Here is a 16,161-nt window from a genome sequence, read left to right on the forward strand (position 1 = left end):
GTGTTGTGGGTAATGCTTTGCAAGTAACTCGAGTAACCTAATCAGATAACATTTTTCAAGTAACTAGTTGATATCAGTTATTTTTTCAAATAAGTAACACCAGTTACTTTTTTCCCACTTTATATTGTGTCCCTAATACCTGTGTACTTGCGTAGTAACTAGAGGTGTACGTAGTATGTAACCACAGTGTAAGTACACATTAGTACATAGTAGCTACAGCTCTAGTGTCTGTGTAACTACACATATGTAACAACCCACTGAATGATTTGTGTAAGTACAAATGTATAACAGGATATTGGTAAGAAAACTTTTTAATTAATCTGGGCCTGTATTCATAAAGATTCTAAGAATCCTCTCAGAAAACTCTTAATTAAGCTTAAAAACTTTTACGTAGGAGTCTTGGCTTAAGAGTGATTCGGGACCGATCTGAGAGCAACTCTGAGTAAGGAAAAGACAAAAACTTTCATCTTAGTGAGGAGGCGGGGTTGACACAATCTTTTGAAGACTGTGATTGGCTGGTTGTCCAAGAATGAAAAAAAAGTGATTTTAAGTATAGGGTCTATTCTAATTCTCACTTAATTTACATGCCTAATTTTTCCTATTTGACCGTTCTCTCTCTCTCACACACACACATTATATGTGTGTATATAAATCCTTTTTTATTTACCATGCTTTTACTTTCCTATAAGGTATTTTATTGGCTTAGAATGATAAAAATTGTTCCACTCTTACCAATTACAGTGATTGCTGTCCTATTCAAGTGGCAGTTTGAATGTTGGTTTTAATGTATCAAACATGGAATCAAAACCAAGAAGGGCGAGAAACCCAAACTGGAAAGAGAAACAGTGTTTACTGTTAGCCCAGTTAGTGGATGAACACAAGGCCATTCTTAAAGGAAAATTCGGGTCGGGTGTCACAGCAAGGGACAAGAAGCAGACATGGGAGCATATAGCACAAACTATTAACGGTTCATTCCCCCTGCTTTTGCGCACCTAGTCTGCTATATTCATAAATGCAGTTTTTTGAGCCTGCAAGGTGGAAATGTCCAGTGGAAACGAAATGAACTTCGACACAATAAGATGCTCTGAAAGTGCTGTAATTGTGTGATCACTGCTTACAGAAGGTTGTGACAGACCCAAAGCATCACTATTGCATTGTTGCATATTCCCAGTTGCCAAATATCGTAATGTAGTGATTACTTAATTTATATATTAAATGATAAATTATTATATAATCTATACCGTCTTATTAACTCACTGTCATCCATTGTCTGCAACAGATTTCTTCTGCCTCTTCATCTTTCTGCCATTTTCTCCTCTGCTAAAGAAACTCTTAAGCCTCTTAAAAGTCCTCATCTGTGCTCCTAAAAAGTTTGAGGAAACGCCCACATTTCTAAGAATTTTCTTAGAATTTTGTCACTAGGAGCTACTTTTTACATTAAGATTCTTTATGAATATGGGCCCAGATATTCATGGAGTCAACTATGTTTTTTTTTTTTTTTTTTGAGTGAGTTATACAGAAAATATACATTTTTACATAACATCACATACTGATAACATTTACAGAGAAAAGAGTTTTATATACACTGTGTTTCCTTTGTTACATCACATTATAATTTAGAAAGGATGAGAAATTTGGTTTACAAAGTGCCCACTCATTCTGTTGTATTCCTTTTAATGGAATTAAATCAACTTTTTGATGATATTCTAATTATATGACCAGCGCCTGTATATGTGTGTGTGTGTGTGTGTACACACCCCCACAGACACTCAAAAATAGAGATGCTTTAAAGGTTCTTCACTGTGATGCCATAGAACCCCCTTCCTCGAATCTTACCCTGGAGGTCCAATGCACTGCAGTGTTTAACTCCAACCTGATCAAAGTCACCTGTCTGGGATTATCTAATGATCCCAAAGACATTAATTGGCATTGATTAGCATGCTCAGGTGTGTTTGATTAGGGTTAGAGCTAAACTCTGCAGGAAAGTGGATCTCGAGGTCCAGATTTGAGGATCCCTGCCATAGAAGAACCATTTTTGGTTCCACAAAGAACCATTCAGTCATAGGTTCTTTAAAGAACCATCTTTTTCTTACTTTTTTATAATAATCTGTAGAAACTTCTTTCGCCACAAAGAACCAAAGAAACCGAAGGGTTCTTCAGATGTTAAATGTTCTTTATGGAACCATTTAGACAAAAATGTTCTTCTATGGCATTGTGAAACACCTTTATTTTAAGAGTGTAGAGAGAGACATTATGTTGCACAAGTTTGTTTAAGTTGAATACATTTTACAATTTTGAATTTTGAGGAATTAAAAAAAAACATTAATTTATTTGACCATTGTCTCGGTTCAAGATTAATATGGATGGTTTTCGAAACAATCAATTTATATATTATTGCTTAGAATGTTATAGGCGTTAATAACTTAATGCTCAATAAAGTTGGAAATAATTTTTTAAATTAGAAAAAAATGGTTTGCAGGCAGATCATTTAATCTTGTGAATGTGAAAGGTTACCAATAAAATAGTTTTTTTTAAAAATATATATTTCAGTTTTCCCCCGCTTGAGAAAGGATAATTGATTAGCTACTTATGAAAGTCATGAGGCGGCGACATTGTGACGTTCCCACAGCGTGACGTCGGAAGCACGTGTATCAACTGTGGAGCAGCAACCTCTATGTGATGTCAAGGAGAGTACGTTAGGGGTGGTCTGAACCGAGACTGGTTTAAACCTTTCTCCATTCATTACGCATTTTTCATCGGAATAACTGTAACCAAGGTAAGATGATGACATGATGGCTGGGTAGAATGAATGACAAGGTAGGCTAGCTAAAAAGCAGCATCGTTCATTATAATGGGAGCGTTCTCTTCATTTGCTACACAGCGCGAACGTATTACCGTACGTTCTCGTGGGTAGCCCATATTTCGCTCTGTTGTGATGTAAATTTACATTAGCATTTCATTTCCTTTAAGGCATCGTGGTATTCTACGCAGTTATTGCATGCAAGGACAGAAGTCCAGGAAACATTAGCGCGAACACGTTGTAGCTGTCAGATGCAGTTCATAGTAGCTGTACATCGGGTTAAACCTATAACTCATCTAACTATGAAATCAGTTTTCAAAGCCGCTCTTTCTCTCTTCTTGTGAGAAGTAAACTATCAATCTATTTCTTCTCGAGCTCGTGGCTCTGTTGCTCGTGCATAGCGCGTGGGCTGAAATAGTAAACCGTCTTCGTTTAACTAAACGCCATTTTCTGTGATGTTACGCTCAAAATGTCTTTTTTTATATTGTGATGGATTAAAATGTTGTATCTATCTATTAAAACGAACCGGAAATATGTCAGACCGGTTAACGTTATTAATTTACCTGTAAGATGTTGCATTTCAACCCTTCAATATTTTTCTTGAAACCATATTGTATTAACATTTCATTTTGGAGTTAGGGTACCTGGACTGGAGTAATGGCTGATGGAAATTCATCTTTGCATCACAGTAATATATATATATATATTACTGTGATGCAAAGATGAATTTCCATATATATATATATATATATATATATATATATATATATATATATATATATATATATATATATATATATATATATATATATATATAAATGTCTGGCCTCAACCGAACACAAACACAGGCCTGAACTTTTGAGGAACACTGAAGCTATAAACTTTGATTAAAACGTGTCCAGGACAATAATTGTCATTCTGTATCAGTATTCCAGTAAGTGGCTGCAATAATTGTGAAGTGTTTGTCAGATCTTGTGTGAACTGATTTTAATCTTTGAACATTAATTTCTGTAGAGAATTACTGGGCAAACATTGATTTAGAAATACAGGTTGCATAATAGCTGTTGTAAAAAGATTTACAGCTGTGATTTAAAGGGGGGGGGGGGGGGGTGAAATGCTCGTTTTCACTCAATATCCTGTTATTCTTGAGTACCTATAGAGTAGTACTGCATCCTTCATAACTCCAAAAAGTCTTTAGTTTTATTATATTCATAAGAGAAAGATAGTCTGTACCGATTTTTCCCGGAAAAACACGAACGACTGGAAGAATCACGAGCTCCAGTAGGCTTTTGCGTTGAGAGCGTTTGGAAGCTGTGACACAGTGAGGACAAAACCAACCAAAACAAACCATGGCTTACAGTCAGATTCAGCCGTTTATTTATGATCCAGAATCAGATCCCGAGGCTGAAACTGAATGAGAGCAGCAGCAGCAACGACTCGCTCCGAGCGGGGCTCAAACCCGGGTCTCCGGCAAGGGAGGCGGATGCACTCCCACAAGGAGGCAGAGATATTTTAAGCAGTTTTACTCACCGCCTGCGGTTCCAACACACGATCGTGACCCTTTTTCGTTGGGACTGCATTTTCCTTAAGAAATAAACGATACGCAAATCCGTCGTCAAACTGGGCCTTGTTTGTAAAACAAGCATCTTCGAAATGCAGGGAACAAACACAAACACTTGCACAACTCCGTTGATGCTCTGTAAAAATAAACTCCATCCACTGGTCCCTTAATGCTGTTTTTTGTTTGGTAATCTGTGCAGGGTTGTCTTGCCCTGGCAACCAAAAACACACTCCTTTTGTGACATTTCGCAACGCTCTCGCTCTGATCAGTGATTGTCTGTGCTCAGCCTCTCAGTGCTCTGCTATACGGGAGCGCGCGCTCTTCCGGCAGAAGTGCCTTAGGACCCATATAAGGAAATTCCGCTCCATCTGACGTCACACAGAGCCATACTCTAAAAAAACTTTCCGAAACTTGTGACAAACCGGAAGGAGTATTTTTGGAACAGAAATACTCCTTCAAACGTACAACTTAATTTTTGAAACTTTGTCCATGTTTAGCATGGGAATCCAACTCATTAACAGTGTAAAAAACTCAGTATGCATGAAATAGCATTTCACCCCCCCTTTAATGTTTTGTTAGAAGGAGAAGTGAACGACAAGCTGCGAAAATCCAGGTATTGGCATGAATTTGCGCAGCTTGTCAGTTAACAACAGCTCTGTGTAGTAACAGCTGCTCTGTGTGAAATCATGCACCTGATGGATGGATACCGCTAATTAGATAACTGGCTTTACTGACAAGATGCACATTAATAATCGCCCGATATTTATTGTGCACCCCTATGATATAGGAACATATTGTCAATTGTTATCAGCAGTTCCTTGTTATGAAAAGCAAGATAAAGATAAAAAAGAATATAGAAATATGTTATAAGTTGTTATAACATAAAATTTACCTGACGGGACAGCCTTGTCATGTAGCTAGGGCTAAAAATTTAAAGTGGTATTTCAAGGTAGATTTCCTCTGTTGGTAAAAATTGGGTTCGGTTTTAGAATTAATTCCTTTAAATTGACATCCCTATTTATAAGATAAATATTGTGGCTATTTTTATTTTTTTTAAATCAAGAAAGGCAAATTATAGAGGCACCCAAGCTGAAGCAGCATAAATCATGGGACAGTTGGGTTGTTAGTTGATTGGATGGTTAGATGGTGTAATACAGTGGGTTCTGATGCTGCTGGTGAGTCATAAGCGGTGTCTGTATGCAGGAGCAGGCCTTGATCTCATAGAGGCTAAAGAAAATCAAACAGACACTTCGCTATGCTATTACCCCACTGTTTGATCATCAAAAGCCTTGTGACCATAGAAACTATACAAGTTTGTCCTTTTTTTGCCCCTTGATAGGCTAAATATAATTTGATTTCTTATCATAGATTACTTGGCTATTTTGCAGAGTAATAGGAAAGAATCTGAGCAAACGGCAAACATTTGGACAGCGTACAGTGGCTTGACGAATCTTGGCCTGTGTGTTCTTGCATCTTTCTTCACTGTTCTGCAGATAAGAACCGGTCTGTCATTTCTTTTCTTTCAAATAAGAAGTTAGATTAAATTGGTGTGAAACCCTCCATTCCAACCCAAACATATTTTGTGTGGTGTTGTTATCTGAGTTGTAAGAAAATCTTCTAGGTCAGAGTCTTTCACTGTCTTTATCATGTCACACGTGACACTTGCCCTTTAGCATACTAGCCGACACAACAGCTTTGATGACACTAAATTAATCTGATGTTCCACAGCCAGGGTTTGAATAAAAATATATGTTTGTGTATATATATTTATTTTAAAGTTACACTCAACTGTTCTTGAACTCAAAATGAAAAATATATTGTGTGCTGTGGTACTAAAAACACATGTTTCTGATTGTAGGCTGTAAGGCTGTATTGTTCCATTGAACAGGTCAGGATTGTGTGCAGTAAATTGTGTACATTGTATGCAAGTAATTTACAGTGCAAGTGTAATCAATAAATGACAATTAGCAAACTCAAACAGTTGCAATAAGCTTTAGTTTTACCATTTTACAGGATGTTATACAACTTTAACATTGTATGAAATTAAAGTCCTTTTACTTAAACTTTGCTGTTTGGGGTTGGTAAGATCTTTTGTTTTAGTTTTTTTTTGTTCAGTGCATTCTTGCAATCTGTAAGGCAATCTAATGACCCCAGTTTTATCAATGTTCAAGTTCGCTGCTCACGTTTACATAGAACCAAGTCTCTGCTCCACATTTATTTATTTATTTTTGATAACCAATTACACGCGTATGGACGTCACCGTATGGAAGATAAAATTTGTTGCTACTTTGGTTTGATTGTGAGTCTTAAGTTATTTTATTTTTAGGTGTATAATAGTGCTAAATTTTGATTTAAAATATATGGACTTTTTGAGTTGTTTTGCACATATTGCACAATGCATTAGTGTATATGTTTCCTTACTGCTAGTTTTGAATCTTTTATTTTAATCTGTAAATTCTAACAATCAGAAATTATAATTAAGATATTCAGTTTGCATTTTTGCCTAATCAGTCTTTTAATTTTTTTTTTCATAGCACGTCACCTGCAGTCTTTCATGATTCACTCCACTGAGCCTTCACTTACCCTTCACTGATAATCCAGGGGTCACATCACTCTGTGTGCTCCTCCCCATACCTCACGGCATTATGGGGGACGTAGTCCTAATGCACTTCAGCACAGTGGATTATGTGATTTTCGTCGTGCTGCTAGTAGCCTCTGCAGGAATCGGCCTTTACTATGCCTTCTCAGGGGGTTGTCAGAGGACAACACAGGAGTTCCTGCTGGCCGACCGCAGCATGCGCTGCCTTCCAGTGTCCCTTTCGCTGTTGGCCACCTTTCAATCAGCAGTGGCCATCCTGGGTGCCCCATCTGAGATTTACACACATGGCACGCAGTACTGGTTCCTGGGTTGCTCCTATTTCCTTGGCCTGCTCATCCCTGCGCACATTTTCATACCTGTTTTCTATCGGCTCCACCTCAGCAGCACATATCAGGTAGCACTTTAGAAATTTACTGTACAGGTGCATCTCAATAAATTACAGGGTTGTGGAAAAGCTCATTTCAGTAATTCAACTCAAATTGTGAAACTGGTGTATTAAATAAATTCAGTGCACACAGACAGAAGTAGTTAAAGTCTTTGGTTCTTTTAATTGTGATGATTTTGGCTCACATTTAACAAAAACCTATCAATTCACTCTCAACAAATTAGAATATGGTGACATGCCAATCAGCTAATCAACTCAAAACCAAATGGTCTTTCAGTTTGGTTCACTATAGGCTACACAGTCATGGGGAAGACTGCTGATCTGACAGTTGTCCAGAAGGTAATCATTGACACACTTCACAAGGAAGGGTAAGCCACAAACATTCATTGCCAAAGAAGCTGGCTGTTCACAGAGTGCTGTATCCAAGCAAAAAAAGTGAGTGGAAGGGAAAAGTGTGGAAGAAAAATATGCACAAACAACCGAGAAAACCGCAGCCTTATGAGGATTGTTGAGCAAAATCGATTCAAGAATTTGAGTGAAATTCACAAGAAATGGGCTGGGGTCAAGGCATCAAGAGGCACCACACACAGACATGTCAAGGAATTTGCTGAACCACAGACAACATCAGAGGTGTCTTACCTGGGCTAAGGAGAAGAACTAGACTGTTGCCCAGTGGTCCAAAGTCCTCTTCAGATAAGAGCAAGTTTTGTATTTCATTTGGAAACCAAGGTCCTAGAGTCTGGAGGAAGGGTGGAGAAGCTCATAGCTCAAGTTGCTTGAAATCCAGTGTTAAGTTTCCACAGTCTGTGATGATTTGGGGTGCAATGTCATCTGCTGCTTTTGGTCTATTGTGTTTTTTGAAAACCAAAGACACTGCACCCGTTTACCAAGCAAGCACATCATGCTTCCTTCTGCTGACCAGCTTTTTGAAGATGCCAACCAAAAGTTGGTTAAATGAGCATGGTGTTGGTGTGCTTTACTGGCCAGAAAACTCACCAGACCTGGACCCCAGAGAGAATCTATGGGCTATTGTCAAGAGGAAAATGAGAAACAAGAGACCAAAAAATGCAGATGAGCTGAAGGCCACTGTCAAAAAAAACCTGGGCTTCCATACCACCTCAGCAGTGCCACAAACTGATCACTTTCATGCCGCGCTGAATTGACGCAGTAATTAAAACAAAAGGAGCTCCTACCAAGTATTGGGTACATGTACAGTAAATGAACATACTTTCCACCAACAATTCACTAAAAATGTTTTTTAATTGGTCTTATGAAGTATTAAACATTTTTGAGATAGCGAATTGGTGGGTCTTTGTTAAATGTGAGCCAAAACAATCACAGTTAAAAGAACCAAAGACTTAAACTACTTCAGTCTGTGTGCATTGAATTTATTTAATACAACATTTTCACAATTTGAGTAGAATTACTGAAATAAATTAATTTTTCCATGACATTCTAATTTGAGATAAACCCGTGTATGTTTGTTTGAGAGATTGTCACTGTTTTGGAACTGGAGTTTTTTAATGACTCAGCCAGTGAATGATTCATCAGCGAATGAGTCTAAATGTAAAAGAATAATAAAAAAATAAAAAAATCCATATTCAGTTATCATTAAACAAATAGAAAATTAATGGGAAAAAACATGGATATTAATTCTAAAAGAGTGGGAACCTTGTAAATGTCCCACATGGTATCATATTTATTTATTGAATGTGCATTCTTTTTCCTCTTCATAGTACTTGGAGCTTCGTTTTAGTAAAAGTGTTCGGATATGTGGCACTGTGACCTTCATCTTTCAGATGGTGAGTTGTGTTTAGCACCTGAATGTGTGCAATTGGATATTAAAACCAGTAGGAGTATAATCTAGTAATTAATATGAATTTTGTCTTTTACTCCTGTTTTGTTAGGCACAAAGACACCCTGTTGTCAGTATAAAACCTGAACTTTCACTTAAAAACTTATTCTGACCTCCCCACTGACATGGACAATATTTTACTCAGTGTTGTTGATCTAAGTGCAATGATTCTCAGAACTATCAGTTACTTAGACGGGGGGAGTTTCAAAGAAAAAAGTTATTATGTGCTAAAACAATCTAGTGTGGTTTCAGAAAAGTATTACAGCTGTTTCATTTGTCATATTCATATTTTTATGCAGGTGATCTATATGGGAGTTGTCCTGTATGCTCCAGCACTTGCACTTAATGCAGGTAATTAAGACTAGGCTACTGATGCATAACAACACATGCATGTTGATGTATATCTGATCAGTGTTTTTTTTTGTTGTTGTTTTATATGCTTTTCCTCTTGTAAATGTTTATTTGAATTTGTTTGTGATCACAGTAACCGGGTTTGACCTTTGGGGGGCTGTGCTGGCCATGGGATTGGTGTGCACGTTTTATACAGCTTTGGTAAGTTGGAGACATGCCTCAGTTTACACAAGCAGAAAAGAAAATTAATACTTTTCAGTTTGTAAAGGGAAAGGAATACTTTTAATCAGCAGGGATGCATTCAAATGATCATAAGGGTCAGAAAAGACATTTATGATGTTACAAAGATTTAATTTTAAGTTTCTATTGATCATATATATATATTTATATATTTATTATATAGAGAGAGAGAGAGAGAGAGAGAGAGAGAGAATAATATAGAAACAAAATCATCATTAACATTAAAATATTAAGCAGCAGGCCTGTTTTCATGCTGATAATAATAAGAAATGTTTCTTGAGAACCAAATCAGTATATTAGAATGATTCCTGATGGATCAAAATGAGTAATGAATGGAAAATTCGGCTTAATATAAATTACATTTTAAAATGTATAAAAAGTATAAAACAGTTATTCTAAATTGTAATACTATTTCACAACACCTTTTTTGATCAAATGAATGTAGCCTTGGTGTAGCCTTAGTTCTTCTTTTCTCTTTATCTCCAGGGCGGTCTGAAAGCAGTGATCTGGACAGATGTGTTCCAAACAATCGTGATGTTTGCGGGGCAGCTGGCAGTGATTATAGTGGGTACCCATCAGGCAGGTGGCATCGCTGAAGTATGGAAGAAAGCACAAAACGGCAGCCGTATCTCAGGCCTTGAGTGAGTGATGGGATTTTATATCATTTTGTTTCATTTATGAGTAAACTGTTCCATTACGTTTATCTAACAAACACTGTTAAACCACTGTAACTGAAGCTCACATTCTTTGTTTTGTGGTCCCCATGGCAGCCTGAACCCTGACCCTTTGGAGAGGCACACATTCTGGACTCTGGGAGTCGGGGGGGTTTTCCTCATGCTAGCCCTGTATGGAGTGAATCAGGCTCAGGTCCAGAGATACCTTTGCTCCCGCACAGAAAAAGAGGCCATCATGTAAGAAAGAAGTTGTTTTATGCAACATTTTTACTCTTTCTGCTGTGTTATGTCAAATTACTTAACAAAATTGGTGTTTTTTGTTCTCCAGGTCCTGTTATGCAGTATTCCCATGCCAGCAGATTGTGCTCTCAATGGGCTGTTTAATGGGTTTGGTTATGTACGCCCGATATGGGGAGGAGAGCCCACTGGATAAGGGCTACGTCAAAAGTAACGACCAGGTCAGATACAAAAAACATGATTTTTTTGATAGAAATTAATACTTTAAATGAGCAATGATGTATTAGATTGATTAAAAGTGACATGAAGACACTGTTTCAAATGTATTTTAGAAGCTTTTGGCTTTTGTGTTGCATCACTGAATAATGAAAAAATGTATCATGGTTTCCTCAAAAATATTAAACTGTTTTCAACATTGATAATAATCAGAAATGTTTTTTGAGCACCAAATCGGCATATTAGAATGAATTCTGGAGGATCATGTGACATGACCATGCTGGAAATTCAACTTTGCTTCACAGGAATAAGTTATATTTTAAAATATATGAAAATATAAAAATTGTAGTAACATTTTACAATATTTTCAATGCAATGATTAAAAACCAGATATATATGATATGATTGTTTATTTTTATGCAACAGCCTATCGTTTTGAAAATCATTACATTTTGTTTTCTTGATAAGGTGTTATGGCCTTTATCATTATCTTCTGTACGTGTTAATCATTTCTTGTTATCGTTTGATCTCAAGGTCATCACACCATCGCTGAATTGATGTTAATTTGGCAGTTATTATGGGGAAGTCATGTTCCACCTTTCTCTCCTTCTGCAGATGGTGCTGTACTTTGTAATGGATGTGTTGCAAGATCTTCCTGGTTTGCCAGGACTTTTTGTTGCCTGCCTGTTCAGTGGCGCTCTTAGGTATTAACAAGATTTTGTGATGACAGCATATGTATGTATGTATGTATATATTTAGCTGTTAATCTTGATTTTTCTTTAAACGGGGTCCAATTGTTTTTACAGCACTATCTCATCTGCCTTCAACTCCCTGGCAACAGTTACCATGGAGGACCTGATCAAACCTCACGTGTCACCCATGACAGAGGCCCGTGCCACCTTGTTATCGAAAATGTTGGGTAGGCTATTTTTCAATAACTGCCTGAAAGGCAGAGCTTATTATTTCATATATTAGTTTCTTTACGAGTTGTCCATTGGGATCATGGGGTAATCATTTTTTGTCATTATATTCCCCCACAGCTCTTGGCTATGGTCTGGTGTGTCTGGCTATGGCGTACATCGCCTCTTTAATGGGTTCTGTGCTGCAGGTGAGGACCATGATTATCTAATATGGAAATAAAAATAATAAAGTAAATGCAGACAAATTTGAGATGTAATTTAGTATGATGTATTCCTACAGTTAACAATAAACTATATTTATGTATATTTTCCTTAATGTTTAACATCTTTAGGCAGCACTCAGTATATTTGGGATGGTGGGGGGACCTCTTCTTGGTCTTTTCTGTCTCGGGATGTTTTTCCCTTGGGCCAATTCCACTGTAAGTCAAACAAAGCATCCACATCTATACAAAACTGTTGAAAGGATTGGGGTCATATTTTTGGTTTGTTTCATAAGTCTCTTACAGTATGCTCACCAAGGCTGTGTTTAGTGGAACAAAATACAGTAAATAATAGAAATACTTACTTGTCTATTTTCTTCTAATATATTTAAAAATGTAATTTATTCCTGTGATGGCAGAGCTGAATTCTCAGCAGTCATTATTTAAGTCTTCAGTGTCACATCTATTTTTAATTTTTTTTATGTCTTGTCACTAATGCGTCCATTGGACTTTGGTAGATATTTTCTTGGTTTGATTTAATTTAATGGACTGGGTGTGTTTTCAGGGTGCTCTTGTTGGGCTGTTATCGGGGCTGGTCATGGCTTTCTGGATCGGTATCGGAAGCTTTCTTTCACGAATGTCTGCATCTGCGCCACCTTTGATAAATGCCACCATCATACCTGATGTAGGAAACATGACCACAGCTATCATGACGACGCTCATCACATCTAAACCCAGGTACCCAGGTGCATATTTTTAAGATAGTAGAAATACCTGTTCTAAAATGCTTGATTACTTCAGACAAAGCAGAAATCCATTTGTTTAGCTTCTGTGACCAGTTGCATAAACTTCTTAGATCCTACAAATTAGTCATAACCATAAGGAAGTTGCATAAAAACAATGATTGGTCTAATTTGAGACTGAAAAGTAAGCCAGTTCATAAAGGCTTTTCAACATGATAGATATATCACAGACTAAACTGGCCCATTTATTCTGTCGTCTTGTATTTTCAGGCCTTCTGGAGTTCAGGCTCTGTACTCTTTATCATACATGTGGTACAGTGCTCATAATTCTGCCACAGTTGTGGTGGTTGGACTACTGGTCAGCTTTCTGACGGGTAAAGTGTGTTTCCAAACCGATCAAACACTCTACGTTTAAAGTTTTGTTTGGATGCTGATAAAGCTACCTTTGTGAATATGGCTCATTTGTAGTTTAATCTGTGAAATGTAAAGATAAGGTAAGAGTTTACTGCCCAAGTTAGATTGCACTAGGAAATCATCTTAGTTGTCCGGGAGAGGTTTTCTAATTGCAGATCGCAAAGGGGTGCTAGTGGGTCTGAGATAAGGAAAAAGTTAAGTTGTATTGGAAAAATAAAACTAAAGTGCCATTCAAATAAATTGTTACTCGTAAATTATTGGGTAAATGCACTGTTAAACTAATACGAAGTAAATATATTCAAGATAATATTTAAATTTATTTTTGCTTTAATACAATGACATATAGAAGATAATCATGTAAAAGTGAATTGATCCACATAAAAATATATTATATATTTTAGTAACCGCTTTATATAAGGGCACCTTAAATCACTCAAAAGTTTGAAAATCCTTGGTGTATGTTATACAATGACATTTATTAGCAGTTTTGTTTTAGTATTATTAATATACTATTATAGTATGTATTATTTAAAAGGTTTTACTTTTTATTTAAAAACTAAAAATGTATCTAATATTTATAGTTACTATATATTCAGTTATTTAAATTGCCAGATGCTCATTTTAATAGTTTTAGAATTTACAATGTACAATAACAACATTGATTGTTAGTCTGCAACAATTTTTATCATAATAATTTTTTTCTGCTTTGTGTTCACTCAGGGCCTTCAAAGGAGAAAGATTTAAACCCAGGCACGATTTACCCTGTGCTTGGCAATTTGCTGTTCTTTCTGCCCCAACGCTACAAGGAGAAACTGTGCTGTGTTACCCCACTGGATGACAAGGTAACTCACTTAAATGCTCAGCTGAGCTTCACTTACGAATCAAAACCCAGTTTCAAATACAGCATTCTTCTATTTTGAATGGTTATGTACGTCTGTGTCTATGCTATAGTCTAAAGTCATGGACCAACAGCCTTACCAGATGGCCCAGAAAGAGAGCAATGGCATTGCCGGCACTAAAGAGGAAGACCAGCTCAGGGAAGAGGAAGGAGAACAGAAATCCGCCCAGCCTACTTGCAACCTGGCCCATACGTTGCAGGAAACAGCCTTGTGAAATGTCCCATACAGCGACAGTCCTAAAGGGTCTTAGTTTCCTACAGGACGTCGGTTATGATGCCAAAACAGCGTGCAAATTCACAATCTCACTGTTTTCCCCTCTTGAATTTGGTAAGAATCTTAAGTGCATAAGTTATATTGTGGGCCCTTTGCAATATTAGTACGCTGTGCCCTCAACTGCCAGTGATCTCGTTTATATGTGGTACCTTTTGATGTCAGTGGTCTGTCATAAAAATTAGATTACGTTTAGATCTTGAATGATTTGAGATGTATTGAGCGATACAAGTGATCACCTAAACTTAGTTTACATGTCCTAAACTGAATGTCAAGAATACTTGGTTGAATATTGCTGGTTCTTGATATACATACACCCACACATAAAAAAAATCATGCTGAACGTCAGGTTTATGGATGGTTTATCAGCAGAAAGTACTACATTTGCACAAATCTATAGTCGTTTAATGTCAGTGCCATTCGAGTTTTGGGGTTTTTCTCTCCCAGAGATTTAGTTTCGTCCAAAGTTCACTACATTTGCCTTTCCATTCTGTTGGCCTTGAAAGCACTACGGTCCATGTGTTTGTTCCCTAAACTGAGTTAAAAGTTTACAGTGAATGAAGAATTGCTAATACTGCAAATGTCAGTGTAGTAAACTTTTAGCTCGACATTCATGAAAGACCATTCGACTTGAAGAAGTCTCATGTTGCGATAGATACAGTGAATCTAATGCATGCTGAATCTCTAGTTCCCTCATTGAAGCCCATTGTTTGTGACAAGTGCCTCCTCATATGAATGTATGATGTAGTTTTGTGACTGGATCATTGCTTTAGTTTGCCGTTTCTTCGCCTAGCCCAAATGCCCAAATGGTCCTGACCTTGATAGTATCTGGAAGTATCTAGAAGTATCTGGATACCTCACTATTGAATTCCCATGATGCTTTGCATTGTGAGAGCCTGGCTAATTATAATTTAGCATCTCAGAAAAAGTTTTAAATTTGCCTGTATTAAATATTATTTTGGTATGGATGATTATTTACCAAATGGTCATGTTAGAAATGTTCTTGTAGGACAAGTTCTAAAGAATAGCCTAATCAAATATTTGATCTTAGATATAGAAGTAAAGATATGTGTTATTGTATCAAGACTAACCGGCACAGAAATTGAAAACTTTAGTGTGTTACTGACCATAATTCTCAGTGTTAGGCATATGGATTGATTTGGTTGCACTTGTTTTCTTGTGATTTGATATGTTTTTTTGATGTTGTAATGGGATTTTCTGTGCTTTGCTGTCTAGTCTAAAATTCATACCTCAGTCTAAGCCAAACCATTTGTAGTTGCTGTAGGATTCCTGAGGTCCTTGTATTGTGCCTATGACTGGAATGAAAGCTTTCTCTGAACCTGTCACAATCTCACAATCACAGGCAGTCAGTTATATTTTCAGGTTATGAACTCATACAGTTCAACAGTCTCTCATCCATCATCCTTTTTTTTTTTTGTTCGTTGTTATTGTGGGTGTATCAATCTTGGTCTGGTGACAGGTTTCAGTTTAACATTTGTCTCGAATGAAATCATCCTATGTGGAATCATGTTTGTCCATGTGCAAAACATAAGTCATCGGTCACACAGAGTGCATTTTTATATTCCACTGTGGTGTGGTTTTAAAATTATTTTCCAAAGTTAACGCACTGTTGCGCCACATCTCATTGATTTTTCAGCATCCACTCATGAGTGATGCATTTTGCACAATTTAAAAATAATTTAAAATAGAAGCTTTATTTTAAATGCAAGAATCACAACTTTTATCGCTGTGCCACGTGTTCACACTCATTCAGATCGATTTTGTAATTCTCTTTTT

The 16,161-nt window shown here is 36.9% G+C and overlaps 1 protein-coding gene across 1 annotated transcript; it reads left to right on the top strand.

Annotated features, from left to right (window-relative positions):
• Positions 1 to 2,527: 2,527 nt before the first annotated feature.
• Positions 2,528 to 15,362, top strand: LOC113062874 (sodium-dependent multivitamin transporter-like). The gene is made up of 16 exons (XM_026232914.1): positions 2,528 to 2,776; positions 6,896 to 7,354; positions 9,082 to 9,147; positions 9,500 to 9,551; positions 9,685 to 9,752; positions 10,278 to 10,432; positions 10,562 to 10,702; positions 10,794 to 10,923; positions 11,534 to 11,622; positions 11,725 to 11,837; positions 11,959 to 12,026; positions 12,171 to 12,257; positions 12,604 to 12,776; positions 13,052 to 13,155; positions 13,916 to 14,037; positions 14,147 to 15,362. Exons 2-16 carry the CDS (start codon positions 7,007 to 7,009, stop codon positions 14,306 to 14,308), a joined length of 1,878 nt encoding a protein of 625 aa, XP_026088699.1. The 5' UTR covers positions 2,528 to 2,776; positions 6,896 to 7,006; the 3' UTR covers positions 14,309 to 15,362.
• Positions 15,363 to 16,161: the final 799 nt, after the last annotated feature.

Source organism: Carassius auratus, chromosome 45, assembly GCF_003368295.1.
Source record: "Carassius auratus strain Wakin chromosome 45, ASM336829v1, whole genome shotgun sequence".
Classification (NCBI taxonomy): domain Eukaryota; kingdom Metazoa; phylum Chordata; class Actinopteri; order Cypriniformes; family Cyprinidae; genus Carassius; species Carassius auratus.